General features: G+C 37.7%; 1 protein-coding gene across 1 annotated transcript; it reads right to left on the bottom strand.

The window, feature by feature from the left end:
- Nucleotides 1–2,641: 2,641 nt before the first annotated feature.
- LOC109562097 (keratin-associated protein 21-1-like) lies at nt 2,642–3,420 on the bottom strand. The gene has a single exon (XM_019965051.2). It carries the CDS (start codon nt 3,394–3,396, stop codon nt 3,103–3,105), a length of 294 nt encoding a protein of 97 aa, XP_019820610.2. The 5' UTR covers nt 3,397–3,420; the 3' UTR covers nt 2,642–3,102.
- Between the last annotated feature and the right edge of the window lie 12,212 nt (nt 3,421–15,632).

Genomic DNA, 15,632 nt, shown 5'->3' on the forward strand with positions numbered 1-15,632 from the left:
GTTGCTGTGTGATTTCAAGATAGTGACTTAATCACTCTGAGCCTCAGCATCTTTCTCCCAATAGTTGTTTGTCAAGACCCACTCTATTTATTTTAAGAGGATGTGAAAATGAATTGAGATAATGTGTAAAAAGACATTTTACAACATGCAATAGAGATGAACTGGTTTGGTTCAGTTCAGTTCAGTTCAGTCATTCAGTTGTTTCCAACTCTTTACAACCCAATGAACCAGGCCTCTTCAACGCCAGGACTCCCTGTCCATCACCAATTCCTGGAGCTTACCCAAACTCATGTCCATTGAGTTGGTGATGACATCCAACCATCTCATCCTCTGCCATCCTCTCTTCTCCTCCTGCCCTCAATTTCCCCAGCATCAGGGTCTTTTCAAATGAGTTAGCACTTCACATCAGTTGGCCAAAGTATTGGAGTTTCAGCTTCAAAATCAGTCCTTCCAATGAATACCCAGGTCTGATCTCCTTTAGAATGAACTGGTTGGATCTCCTTGCCATCCATGGGACTCACAAGAGTCTTCTCCAACACCACAGTTCAAAAGCATCAATTATTCTGCACTCAGCTTTCTTTACAGTCCAACTTTCACATCCATACATGACCACTGGAAAAACCATAGCCTTGACGAGACAGACTTTTGTTGGCAAAGTACTGTGTCTCCTTTTTAATATGCTGTCTAGGTTGGTCATAACTTTCTTCCAAGATGTAAGCATCTTATAATTTCATGGCTGCAATCACCATCTGCAGTGATTTTGGAGCCCAGAAAAATAAAGTCTGACACTGTTTCCACTGTTTCCCCATCTATTTGCCATGAAGTGACAAGACCAGATGCCATGGTCTTAGTTTTCTGAATGTTGAGCCTTAAGCCAACTTTTTCACTTTCCTCTTTCACTTTCATTTAGACGCTCTTTAGTTCTTTTTCACTTTCTGCCGTAAGGGTGGTGTCATCTGCATATCTGAGGTTACTGATATTTCTCCCAGCAATCTTGATTCCAGCTTGTGCTTCTTCTAGCCCAGTGTTTCTCATGATGTACTCTACATATAAGTTAAATAAGCAGGGTGACAATATACATCCCTGACGTACTCCTTTTCCTATTTGGAACCAGTCTGTTGTTACATATCCAGTTCTAACTGTTGCTTCCTGACCTGCATATAGGTTTCTCAAGAGGCAGGTCAGGTGGTCTGGTATTCCCATCTCTTTCGGAATTTTCCACAGTTTATTGTGACCCACACAGTCAAAGGCTTTGGCATAGTCAATAAAGAGTACATGTTTTTCTGGAACTCCCTTGCATTTTCGATGATCCAGCGGATGTTGGTAATTTGATCTCTGGTTCCTCTGCCTTTTCTAAATCCAGCTTGAACATCTTGAAGTTCACGGTTTGCATATTGCTGAAGCCTGGCTTGGAGAATTTTGAGCATTACTTTACGAGCATGTGAGATGAGTGCAGTTGTGCGGTAGTTTGAACATTCTTTGGCATTGCCTTTCTTTAGGATTGCAATGAAAAGTAACCTTTTCCAGTCCTGTGGCCACTGCTGAGTTTTCCAAATTTGCTGGCATATTGAGGGAAACACTTTAACAGCATCATCTTTTAGGATTTGAAAGAGTTCAAATGGAATTCCATTACCTCCACTAGCTTTGTTCGTAGCGATGCTTCCTAAGGCCCACTTGACTTCACATTCCAGGATGTCTGGCCCTAGGTGAGTGATCACACCATCCTGATTATCTGGGTCATGAACATCTTTTTTGTCAGTTCTTCTGTGTATTCTTGCCACCTCTTCTTAATATCTTCTGCTTCTGTTAGGTCCATACCATTTCTGTCTTCTTTTGAGCCCAAGTTGCATGAAATATTTCCTTGGTACATGTAATTTTCTTGAAGAGATCTCTAGTCTTTCCTGTTCTATTTTCTCCTTCTATTTTTTGCGTTGATCACTGAGGAAGGCTTTCTTATCTCTCCTTGCTATTCTTTGGAACTCTGCATTCAAATGGGTATATCTTTGCTTTTCTCCTTTGCTTTTCGCTTCTGTTTCACAGCTATTCATAAGGCCTCTTCAGACAGCCATTTTGCTTTTTTCCATTTCTGTTTGTTGGGGATGGTCTTGATTCCTTTCTCATGTACAATGTCACTAAGTCCGTTCATAGTTCATCAGGCACTCTGTCCATCAGATCTAGTCCTTTAAATCTATTTCTCACTTTCACTGTATATTTAAGGGATTTGATTTAGGTCATACCTGAATGGTTTAGTGGTTTTCCACACTTTCTTCAATTGAAGTTTGAATTTGGCAATAAGGAGTTCATGATCTGAGCCACAGTCAGGTCCTGGTCTTGTTTTTGCTGAATGTATAGAGCTTCTCCAACTTTGTCTACAAATAATATACCTTTCTTAGTGCTTTATTTTCAAGTGTCTAACACAGAGTGTCTGGGAAGCATCTCTTCTATTCCATTACTCCTGCAGAAAATCAGATTGTCTGTCCTGCACCTGGACTTTGTCATGACCGCCTGAATGCGTGTCATTCCTCCTCCACTGTCTCCTCCAGCTCCATTCTTGACACAGTGAGATTTGCATGGTTCAGCATGGTTCTGAAATACTGTGAGATTTGTGCTTCTGTATGTGAGAGCCTGAGCATGTGAGATACAAGAAATACATGGAGAAGGTATTATTTTTGGTGAAAATACAAGAAGAAATGCTTGTATTATATCAAAGAACTCAAGGTTCAAGCACCCTGTTAGCCCAGTCTTCGAAAGAGGCCATAGCACCTGAAGAAAGACTAATTCACAGAGATTTGTTAGAAACAATGAGCCATTTTTATTGAGAAAAAGGGGTTATCCAAGCTTTAGAATGTTAGGATCATTAACACAATCATAACAGAGACTCAGAGATTAAGGGAGTAAAGGCTAAAATTTGGAAGAGTCAGATGATATCACCATTGAACTTCAGACTTCAAGGATGTCAATCTAAAAATGGGTAGTTGGAGGTCAAAGCCTCTGTCACGCATACAATTTCTTGCAAGTACAAATCATGGGTTACAGATCCTCGAAGCAGTATTATCTTTAGATTCCTCATTTCAGAAGCAGACTAGGCTAAATGGTGATCTTCTACCAGCAAGAATAACATCTTCTGTAGCAAACTGGCCAGTAGCTGCTATAGCCAGAGCCGTATCCACAGCCGTATCTGGTTCCATAACCACAGCCGTAATAGGGGCTAAATCCACAGCCATATCCTGTCCCATATCCACAGCCATATCCTGAGCCATATCCACAGCCGTATCTACTTCCATATCTACAGCCGTATCTACTTCCATATCCACAGCCATAATAGGGGCTGAACCCACAGCTGTAGCTCTTTCCACAGCCATAGCCACAGGAGTTGCCGTAGTAGTTACAACACATGTTGTCAAGGCAAGAGGATTCAGGTGGCCTGCAAGAGGATGTTTCTGAAGTGTGTGTGTCTCCTCCCCATGGACCTTTATATACTGTCAGTAATTGGCAGAGCATACCATTCATTCCCTGACATAGACAACAAATATGGAGGCAACATTATGAGCCAGTCACATCACCACTGACAATCACTAAAGTTTGCTTAAAATAGCTCATTATTTGGGAGACTCCTGTTTCATTTTAAGAGCTTCACTTTAATTTGTTCTGCTGACAAACTGTCTTAGTAGAATCGTGTGACCCAAAGCTGATCATTTTCAAAATCTCCTCTCATTTAACAGATACCTTATAAAGCAAGCTTGTTGGGGAATGTCAGACAATTTTGCCTCCTTTTCTCTCTCAGTTTTCCAAAATACCTGCTTCTGACCACAGGAAAAGGAATATTCCTGTCTCCTTTCCTAAATCATTGCAACTTCCTCTCCATTTTCTCCTACCCTTTCTGCATTCCTTACCCCTGCCTTGTCCGACTCTCCTCAAATCCTAAGAATCTGATCACTATCTGATAATTCAAAATGAACTCCATTCCCGGAAAGAGTGAAGACTTACAGGCGTGGAGACAGTATGCTGCATGTGTTCCTTCTTGTATTTTCTTCCTCCATGCACCAGGCAATGGAAGGTCCTGTTCACGTGGGGCAGCCCTCTTTTTCTCTCTTTTTTGTAGCTACCTGAGTCTCACCATTGAGGAGACTTTAACAGTTTAACCAACTTTATTTGGCTGAAGAATCAGAAGTCCTCAGTTAGACCAGAAACTCATTTTTTTTTTCACTTTAAGCCTTATCAGAGTTTTGTGTTATGAGACGTTAGTCCATTCCCCTCCCTCAATCATTCTTGCCTTTTTCTATCACTACTCTTCCTTACACATTTAGTTCAAAGGCTAAAGGTAAGTGGGGTCACTCTGATACTTACAGCAAAAGCCCATCTTCAGTTCCTAGTATATTCATGACATCAAGTACCACAAAACTCACTTTTATCCTTATTCATATGTACATTAATCAGAAGTTCTCAACCTTCTACAAAAATGTTCATTGTGATTTTGAAATATAATATGTCTCCTTTCTTCTAAATAATCCTCTCTAACACACTTACCTTTTTGACATGTAAAAGAGGGAAATTAGTATCATTTCTTCTGCTGTTAATATTTTTCTTGCCACCAAATTTCTTGGCTTAAAAAAAATCTATTTGTACATCAAAATTCAGATCTGTAATCAGCTCCTGTGAGATGCCTTTCCTCTGTGTTATTGTCTGAACTGGATCATCCTCCTCTTGGTCCTGGGGCTTCCCTAGTGGCTCAGGAAAGAATCTGCTTGCAATGCAAGAGATGTAGGTTTGATCCCTGGGTCTGGAAGATCCCCTGGAGGAGGAAATGGCACCCCCTCCAGTGTTCTTGCTTGGGAAATCCCAAGAACAGAAGGGGCCTGGCGGGCTATACAGTCCAAAGGGTTGCAAAGAGTCTGACATGACCTAGCAACTAAGCCACCACCCCCAGCACCTCCTGGCTCTTATGCTCAGACACATGTCAAAGCACTTGTCAAAGTTTATTAAAACTATGTCTTGCCTCACTAATTGAAATGTAACTTTATACCAAACATTCAACCTTTCATGACCAAACATTCAGTCATGTTGCTTTGTTTGTTGGGGTAGGGGGGCATTTTTTCTTTTTCTTTTTTTTTTTGCTTATCTTGGTTTCCATGTTTTATTTAAATCAACTTTTTTAGAATCTGGCAGACTCCAAAATTTAGATTATTTTTCACTGCAACAACCATGAAATCTGAATTGGAAGGGAGTATAAAGTCAAGATCATTCTTTCCACCGGATATACTTGAATTTGACAACAAAGGAATAAGTGGTGATCGAGTACTTTACTGAATGCCTTTAATAGGGATTCTCACAAGGCTGCCAACTTCAATTTTTGAGAAGTTTCATTATCAGACATGTTTCCTCCAGTTGAGAAATCATTCTACCGATTTTTCTGATATTGGTCACTGGTCTAATCTGAACACTCTGCTGTTTCATCCCTAACCATAAACATAAAAAACATATAATCCCATTCCATTTTTCTTATCCTTCAGTTTCTTACCTTTTCTGTCCACGTTGAAATTCAAAACTATAAATTCTACTTGACAAATTCTCTGGTACAGACAACGTTACTTTACAGTGTCAAAGCCAAAACATTCTCTGGTCACAGTATCCCTGGATTATTGAAAAACTCTTTTATCTTTATTGCATTATTTCTAATACCTTTCCACTCAGGTCTCTTTATACCATTTTAAAACAGTAAAGACAACTCCTATTCTGTGCATCCTTGAATAACCAACTCTGAGTATAGTCCCTGATAATTTGGACTCAATATTCTTCCATAAAAATGGATGAATCAAATCAAACATATATTCAAACATTGGAGAGCCACATATACTGTAAAGACATTTGATTATATGATTAAATTGTCTAAACGCAAATTTCTTCTTTCTAAAATGAGGTCTACCTATTTTTACATAATTGTTTTCCTTATGTTTCATACCTATTTAGTGTTCTGGTCAGGAATTTTACTCAATAAATGCTATTCCCTTCATCTCACTTCCTTTTTTATTTTTCCCCTCTTGGCTATATATATTTATTTTTGTGATTATCATTTAATACATGTTATTTAAGTATGCACTTTTTAGGTCCAAACATAAATTTTAATTTTAAATATTTTTTTTTTTTTTTGCAGTGGCAAGGTGGACCTAAAAATTCTTATACAGAGTGAAGTAAGTCAGCCAGTGAAAGACAAACATATAATACTGCTTTCTTTATATTTATAAGAAATCTAAAAATAATAGTACAAATGAATCTATTTATAAAACAGAAATAGAGTCACGGAAGTAGAAAACAAGCATGGTTACCAAGGGGTGGGGAGGGGAAGGGGGGATAAACTGGGAGGTTGAGAATGACATATTTACACTACTATATATAAAATAGATAACTAATAAAAATGTACTGTATAGCACAGGGAACTCTACCCAATATTCTGTAATGACCTATATAAGAATAGAATCTATAAAAGGAGTGGATATAGGTATATATATAACTGATTCACTTTGCTGTATAGCAGAAACTAGCACAACATTGTAAATCGACTATTGGAGCCCCCAAAAAATAAAGTCTGACACTGTTTTCACTGTTTCCCCATCTATTTCCCATGAAGTGATGGGACCAGATGCCATGATAGAACCATTCAATTTCAGCTTCTTCCGCATTAGTGGTTGGGATACAGACTTGGATTACAGTGATACTGAATGGTTGACCTTGGAAATGAACAGAGATCATTCTGTCATTTTTGAGAGTTTACCCAAGTACTGCATTTCAGACTCTTCTGTTGACTTAAGAGGGCTACTCCATTTCTTCTAAGGGATTCTTGGCCCTAGTAGTAGGTATAATGGTCATCTGAACTAAATTAGCCCATTCCAGTCCATTTTTGTTCACTGATTCCTAAAATGTTGATGTTCACTCTTGCCATCTCCTGTTTCAGTCAGTTCAGTCACTCAGTTGTGTCTGACTCTTTGCGACCCCATGGACTGCAGCATGCCACGCTTTCCTGTCCATCACCAACTCCTGGAGCTTGCTCAAACTCATGTCCATTGAGTCGGTGATGCTGTCCAACCATCTCATTGTCTGTACCCCCCTTCTCCTCCTGCCTTCAATCTTTCCCAGCTAATCAGGGTCTTTTCCAATGAGTCAGCTCTTTGCATCAGGAGGCCAAAGTGTTGGAGTCTAGCTTCAGCATCAGTCCTTCCAATGAACACTCAGGACTGATTTCAGTCACTTGCAATTTACCTTGAGTCATGAACCTAACATTCCAGGTTCCTATACAATATTGTTCCTTACAGCATCCATCTTTACTTCCATCACCAATCACATCCACAGCTGGGCGTTCTTTTCTTTTTGGCTCTGTCTCTTCATTCTTCCTGGAGTTATTTCTCCACTCTTCTCCAGTAGCATGTTGGGCACCTACTGACCTGGGGAGATCTTCTTTCAATGTCATGTCTTTTTGCCTTTCTGTACTATTCATGGGGTTCTCAAGACAAGAATACTGAAGTGGTTTGCCATTCTCTTCTCCAGTGGACCATGTTTTTTCTGAACTCTCTGCTATGACCAATCTATCCTGGATGGTCCTACATGGCATGGCTCATAGTTTCAATGAGTCTGTTCCTAACTGTTGCTTCTCAACCTACATACAGATTTCTCAGAGGGCAGTAAGGTGGTATGGTATTCCCATTTCTTTAAGAATTTTCTACAGATTTTTGTGATCCACACAGTAAAAGGCTTTGGCATAGTCAATAAATCTGCAGATTCAGTAGCAATCAAGTTTCAACTGGCAGAGATGAAGATGTTGCTATCTCATCTGCATGTCATGCATCATTACACAAAATCTGGTGTTGAGGTCCTTGAACCTAGGAGACCCCACAAAATGGCCCACAGCAGGGAAACTGACCTGTTGTCAAATTCAGCTCCAGAGTTAGGTTATACTCAGGATACAATTTGTCCAAGTGATGAAAAAAGATAGGACTATGCTCTGGGTTACACCAAGGTTAGTCTTACAAGCAGAGGAAGAGGATTTCAACACTTAAAGCTCTTTGAAAAATCTAACTTGTTTCCTTATATTCCTTATCATCAAAGATATGTCTGAAATAAAGAAGAATGTAATTTAGTAAGTGCATATAAAATAATTTATATATCCAGAAAAGGGTCTATCTTTTATTAGGCATGTATGAAATAATGTGTATATCCAGAGAAAGGTTTTCACAAACTAACACTTAATATAGCTTTGGCATCTGAAATATTAGGACTGTCACTCTTAGAGAATTTGATGCTATTAGCTTGAGTGAAATGAGAAAATAACAATAATGTTAGAAGAGACAGGGATAATAAAATTAGAGAAAATTTGTGTATGTGTGGGTAGTATGAGTTTAAGGAATGTTGGGAAAATGAAGATTTGGCTTCACATACATTATCATATCGGGTTTCCCAGGTGGTACTAGTAGTAAAGAATCCACCTGCCAATGCAAAAGACACAAGAGATGTAGGTTCAATTCCTGGCTTGGGAAGAAACCCCTGGAGTAGGAAATGGCAACCATCTCAAGTATTCTTGCCTGGAAAAATTCCATGGACTGGTGGGCTACAGTCTTTGGGGTTGCAAAGAGCCAGACACAACTGAGCACAAACTCACATACATACATATCTAATCATGTTATAGCAGAAAGGAAAGACCATTGCCATGAGTGAGTTCCTTCTGTAGTCAGGAAATGATTTAAACTTTAATACCCCTTTAAAAGGAAACACAAAATCCTTTTCTTTGGTGAGCTACTGCATACTGTAGAGGTTCTAAATTGTAAAACCCATTATTTGTTCTTTCAGTCAGTTAGAAAACCTTAAGGTTCATGTTGCAGATATGTACTATCATTTGGTATTGGGTACAGAGATGCAAAACACATTGTTCCTTCTAAGAATTCAAAATGTTCATTGGATACAAAATAGTAAATCATAGGTTCACATTAAAGCAGGTATATTTGCAGGTGTTATGGGGCAACTGAAGAAGAACTCAAGGGGGAAGCCTAAATCAGCCAGAATGTCAGAAGAGAAAGTTAGCTAAGAGTCATAAATTGCTTCCAAAGGAGAGGGTATATGAGCAGAGCTATAAAAGATGAGTTGAAATTGGTCAGTTATGTAAGAAGGAAAATAGAATTCAAGGCAGAGAAATTTAGAAAAAGAAATGAATAAATTACCAACTTATTTCTAGAGAAGTAATCACTACTGGAAAAGTTATAATCAACAGCTATAGAGGGGTCTTGAAGTTTTCTCACGCTGCTCAGCCCAGTATCATAGCCACTAGAGATATATCAGTATTGAGCACTTGAGAATGTTGCTAAGTGCAAAATGAAAGGGGCTATTAAGTGTAAAGTACAAGCCAGGTTTCAAGGATGTAGTGTAAAAATATTATGAAAGTTACAGTAAAATATCGCTTAGGTATTAAATAATATTTGCCTGTATTAGTTTAAATAAAATATGCTATAAAATTAATTTACCTGTTTCTTTTAATCTTTTTTAAATGTGACTCCAGGAGAATTAAACATTCTATACACATTTCATAGAATATATTTTACTCTACCATGTCATTTTAGGAGGTCTCGGCAAGCTGACCCAGAGAGGACTGTAGATCTGAAGAGAAGCCACCAGTAAAGGTGAGACAATCTGGCCACGTTATCAAGGTGTAAGCAGTGGATCATTCTGAACCAGTAAGACCACAGTAGTCAGTGCAAAAGACTTCAGGAGTGTTCCCAGTAAAGAAAAGTTCTCATCTTCTTCAGGAGATAACTTCTTCAGGAAAGATAAATGCCCGCTTCACACCATACACAATAGAAACTCCATATTTATTAAAATTCTAAACATGAAATTTAAATGTTAAAGTACTAGAAGATGGTATAGACTTTCAGCAATTTTATAACCTACAAAATTGTTCTGTGTTGGCTACAACATTGTTCTGTGTTCAGAAATCTTAAGCTTATTTTGAATTGATATCTATGTTCTTTGGCACAGGAAACATTGTCTTTAACTGTACTCCCTTGCAATAATACATCATTTCTTCAAGGACATACAAGTGATCATACTTAAAATAAGAAGGTTGTATAGACAGCAATTCAGTCCATGTTCCAGAGTTACACTATTTATGCTCAAGAATAAGCTCTATCAGTTACTGACTATGTAATTGATCACAGGCACATTCCCTAGCTTCTCTGAGCCTCAGTATATTCAAAGGTAGAATGGCAAATAGTTCTATATCAGGATTGTTGAGAGTACTAGATTAAATAAAATATGCAAAGCTATACCACTGTAAGAACTCAGTGCATTTTTGTTATTATATTTATTATTAGGTTGCTTAATATGAAAGTGTTAATATTTAATCACCTTTGTTGTTCATTTGCCCAGTCGTGCTCAACTCTTTGTGACCCCGTGGAAAGCAGCATGCCAGGCCTCTCGGTCCCTCACCATCTCCCAAAGTTTGCTCAAGTTCACGTCCCTTGCATTGGTGATGCCATCCAGCCATTCCATCCTCTGATGCCTTCTTCTCCTTCTGCTGTCTATCTTTTCCAGCATCAGGATCTTTTCCAATGAGTCAGCTCCCCAAAATACTGGAGCTTCAGCTGACAAAATACTAGAATTTCAGCTTCAGCATCAGTCCTTCCAACCAGTATTCAGGGTTGATTTCCCTTAAGGTTGACTGGTTTGAATTCCTTGCTATCCAAAGAGTCTTGCTGTCTCAGGAGTCTTTTACCACACCACAGTTCAAAAGCATCAATTCTTTGATGCTCCACCTTCTTTATGGTCAGCTTTCATAATCATACATGACTGCTGGAAAGACCATACCCTTGACTATAAAGATCTTTGTTGGCAGAGTAATGTCTCTGCTTTTCAACACACTGTCTGGGTCTATCATAGCTTTCCTGCCAAGAAGCAAATGTTTTCTGATTTCATGGTTGCAGTCACCATCCACAGTGAACCATGAAGAGGAAAACTGTCATGACTGCCACTTTTCCACCCTCTATTTTCCATGAGGTAACGGGGCTGGCTGCCATGACCTTAGTTTCTTTAATATAAGCTGGCTCTTTCACTGTAACCTACAAAAATGGCAATTTTATATGACTCAATCTTAGATAGTATCCTTATTGTCAATATCTTGAAAATCGCAGAACTTCAATCAATAATTTCAATTTTCTGTCAAATAATTAGGCACACTTCTGTTAGATGTTTTGAATATATGTCATATATACATATTCCATAGTCATATACTCTAACATACACCATGATACCAAGTAAAGTGAAATAATGTTTGTCATTGTGTTAGTAATAAATTAGTGGATTTGGACTATGAACCCTAATTGTGGAAATGAAAATGCTGACACCAGGTAAATAAGGAATGGGCAACTTTTGTGGTTATATGTCTGAGAGGAGAGACCAGTTAAAGTATGTTTATATTTTGGCTTTAGAAATTCAATGTTCATGTAGGATATAAGACGACTACAAGAACTGAAGTCAAGATTCAACCACCCATGGTTAAATAACTTCAGTACTTCTAAAATCCCTTGAAACTTGAATGAGATTGCAGGCTTGAGAAGAGTAAGACCAGAAGATGGATGGATAGATTGTCATTCTTAAAGAAATAGAACTACTTCTTAAGTGTTAGATGAATGAGTATTCTCATTCAAACACTTACTGAGCTCCTCATAAAGGACATTTCACTATATGCTAAGAACAGAGAGCTAAAATATTTCACCCCTGCTTTCTAAAGTATAGAAAAGACCAAAAAAACCCTACAAGTTACAAAGACCAGAATATTGTTATATTTATACACTAGAGTGGGAAATCAGAGGAAGAAATCAGAGGTGAGGTCAGGACCAAGAGGAAGTAGAGAGAAAATTCAAGAATCTTCCTGAAAAGGAAACAGACCTCTTTTAAAAATGGACAGAAGTTCTAAAAAGAAAACAGAATTCTTTTAAAAATGAATAGAAGTTGGTTGATTACAGTTGAAAAGAAATATCATTCTTAACAAGGGAAAGATAAAAGATTTATTTCGGAATATGTCCATAAGTCAGAACCTTATTGCAATAGCTATCAACTATCCTGGAGGATATGTTTTCACTAGTAGGCTTAAGTAGTAAGGTGGGTGCTGAGAATTCTAAGATGACCCCCAACGACACACTCTTGTATGATCCCCTCCTCTTCCATGAAGGAAGAAAGATCTGTAACTTGCCTCTAACCTTGGCAAAGATGATGGGGGTATCACTCTTGCAATTATGTTTAAGGTTGGTAGATAAAACACATCATGGATAAATTTGAATTTTAGATTTAAAAAATTGTTAAAACTGTTTGCAATTCTGTTTATTTATTCATTTTTTAAGTTATTTAGATATCTGATTTAAAAAAATTTTTTGTCTGTCCCCCCTACTAGAGCCCACCACAGAAATCAAAAAAGATCTAGGGACTCTGTTGGAGAGGGAGAGGGTGGGAAGATTTGGGAGAAGGGCATTGAAACATGTATAATATCGTGTATGAAACGAGTTGCCAGTCCAGGTTCGATGCACGATACTGGATGCTTGGGGCTAGTGCACTGGGATGACCCAGAGGGATGGTATGGGGAGGGAGGAGGGAGGAGGGTTCAGGATGGGGAACACATGTATACCTGTGATGGATTCATTTTGATATTTGGCAAAACTAATACAATTTTGTAAAGTTTAAAAATAAAATAAAATTAAAAAAAAAAGATCTAGTTATATGCAAAGATATGGATGAGTATTTTTCTAAGATACTATCTCTGGAGTAATTTACAACAGGCTTCCCTATTGTTCTTTAAACTATCTGGTAAATGGTGTGGTTGACTTGATTACCTGGATGTCATATCTGCATATCAGATAGTAGACGATACCAAGAATAGATCCCTTTGGAGTAGAAGTGAAAGGGAGAGAGGTATTATCAACCATACTTGATAGGAAGGACATGTAAACAAAACACTGAAATACATTTTAATTAGGACTTGAAGTGACATTGGGAATAATGAAAGATTCTGAAGCATGTGGATATTTTATAAGAGTAATTTCACAATGAAATGAGATAGATCAGCATAAAAAAGCAATAAGCTCCTTGTTGCAGCAAATACTCAAGCCTCCAGTGATTAGAAATGATGACTGTATCATAACAAAGAAGAACAAATACTCAATCTTGGTAATGAATTACCTGTGGACTTTGAGTAAATTTCCAAACCTCTTTGTACCTGGTTTTCTTATTAAAAGTTCCCTATCACTTTCACACTTTTATTATGATCAAATAGATTAAAATGTCTGAAAGAAATTTGTGATTTATCACAAAACATCCAACAGTGTTATTGTAAAGGGTAGTTTTTGCATTTGCATTTGTTGTTCTGGTTTGAATTAAACGACCACATATAGAGTTGATAAAAATTTACTGAGAAATGGCTCTTGGGATAAAAATGAATTATCAGAGTACTATAGTCACAAGTATGTGGGCTCACAGGAACTTTATAAGCTAGAAGCTAGAAGCTTGGGGAGTTTCTCTAAAGAGCCACATTGTGTGCCAAAGAAATTTCTTACAAGTAATTAGTAAGCTAGTCAATGTAATTAGTCAAGCTCATCTTAATAGCTAGTCTTATTGCATAAAACACATCTTCAGAATCACGTATTCAGATAATATAGATTTGTAATTGACTCAAGTCAATGCCTGGATGACAAAAAAGGAAACATGGTTCCCCAATAAAACTGGAGACTCTATAATAATGGATTTATTTAAGATAGGTGCCATAGCTTTGTAAAGACAGTCTTCTTATTATCAATGGACAGGAATGACTTGCAAACACTAGGTATTAAATAAATATTTGTTGCTTGAATCATAAAATTGATGGTGTGCTCTGGTCCTTCCTGTAAGTCAGTAGATAAAGGATCTAGGATAGGAGGTGACATTTAAATGTTAGCAACATTCTTCTGCACCTCAACTAAAACCTCACCCTCTGCCATCATGTGTTACAACTATTATGGGAACTTGTATGGGGGTTATGGCTGTAGATATTTCTGTGGCTTTGACTGTGGTTCTGGCTGTGGTTATAGCTATGTTATAGTTATAGTTATGACTGTGGTTCTGTCTGTGGTTGCTATATCTACCAACCATTTTTTCTCCAGAAGATGCTATTCCTCTTGCAGACAGAATAACATCCTGGAATATTCTATGCCTCTGACATATTTAAAGATAAATGCTCCCCCCAACCCACCGCAGCTAAAGGATGCTCTTTATTTTATTATCTCTATATTCAAGTAAGTGTTGAACACCCCTTGTGTTTACTTTTAAAAATTTATTGAGGAATTTTATGAATGCCTCCATTATGTTACCCGAAGACAGAAGATTTGATTCTGATTATGTCCACAATGTAAATTCTTGGTTATCTATTCTATAGTTTTGTGTTGTCCGTGAGCATAAATACTCCATAGTTGGAAGAAACAAATTTCACTTATTCCTGCAAGTAATTGTGACTTTTGGGCCAGAATCATTAATGATATTAATATGTGTGGCCTTGCTAAAACATTAGGAGACCGCTGTGTTAGCTTAGCCTTGTCTGACTTGTTGCCTTCAGTCCAACTGTACATGCTCAGTTGTTAAGTCTTGTCTGACTCTTTGTGATCCCATGGACTGTAGCCCTCCAGATTCATGGCATTTCATAGGCAAGAATACTGGCATGAGTTGCTATTTCCTTTTCCAGAGGATCTTCCTGACCCAGGAAATTGAACCCGCATCTCCTGAGTTGGCAGGTGGGACCTTTACCACTGAGGCATCAGAGAAGCCCAAGCTTAGCCTTAGGATTATTCATTTCTTCATCCAATATTTATTTAGTGTTTATTCTTTCACTATATTGCATGGGTTTGTTTACTGCACAGTTGTAGTAAATCTCAATATTAGGTAATGTAGACTTCCAACTTCTTTCTTTTTCAAAATTATTTTTGGCTATTCTAATTCATTTTCCACCTACATGTTAAAATCAGCTGTCAGTATCTACAAATATATCCTGCTGAGGTTTTAGTTGCTGTTAAATTGAATCTAAAGATCAATTTTGGGAGAATAGACATCATAATAATATTGACTTTTTCAATCCATAAAACATAGCATGTGCTGTGCTGTGCTAATTCACTCAGTCATGTCCAACTCTTTGCAACCCTAAGGACTGTAGCCTGCCAGGGTCCTCTGTTCATAGGATTTTCCAGGCAAGAATACTAGAGTGGGTTGCCATGCCCTCCTCCAGGAGATCTTTCTGGCCCAGAGAACTAACCTGCTGTCTCTGATGTCTCCTGCATTGGCAGGTGGGTTCTTGACCACTAGTGTCATCTGGGAACCCCAAATATAGCATATATCTGCATATAACTGATCTTTTTTGATTTCTGTGGTGGGCTCTAATAGGGGAGACAGACAAAATTTTTTTTAAAAATTAGATATCTAAATAACTAAATAAAAATGAATAAATAGACAGAACTACAAACAGTTTTAACAATTGTTAATAAGCTTGACTTGTGTAAAAAGCCATATGATCTACCAAAACCCATGCAAGAAGAAATAGGTGATATTCATAGAACTATATTTATTTTTTTAAATTTTATTTTATT

This window comes from Bos indicus, chromosome 1 (assembly GCF_029378745.1).
Source record: "Bos indicus isolate NIAB-ARS_2022 breed Sahiwal x Tharparkar chromosome 1, NIAB-ARS_B.indTharparkar_mat_pri_1.0, whole genome shotgun sequence".
NCBI classification, from domain to species: Eukaryota; Metazoa; Chordata; class Mammalia; order Artiodactyla; family Bovidae; genus Bos; species Bos indicus.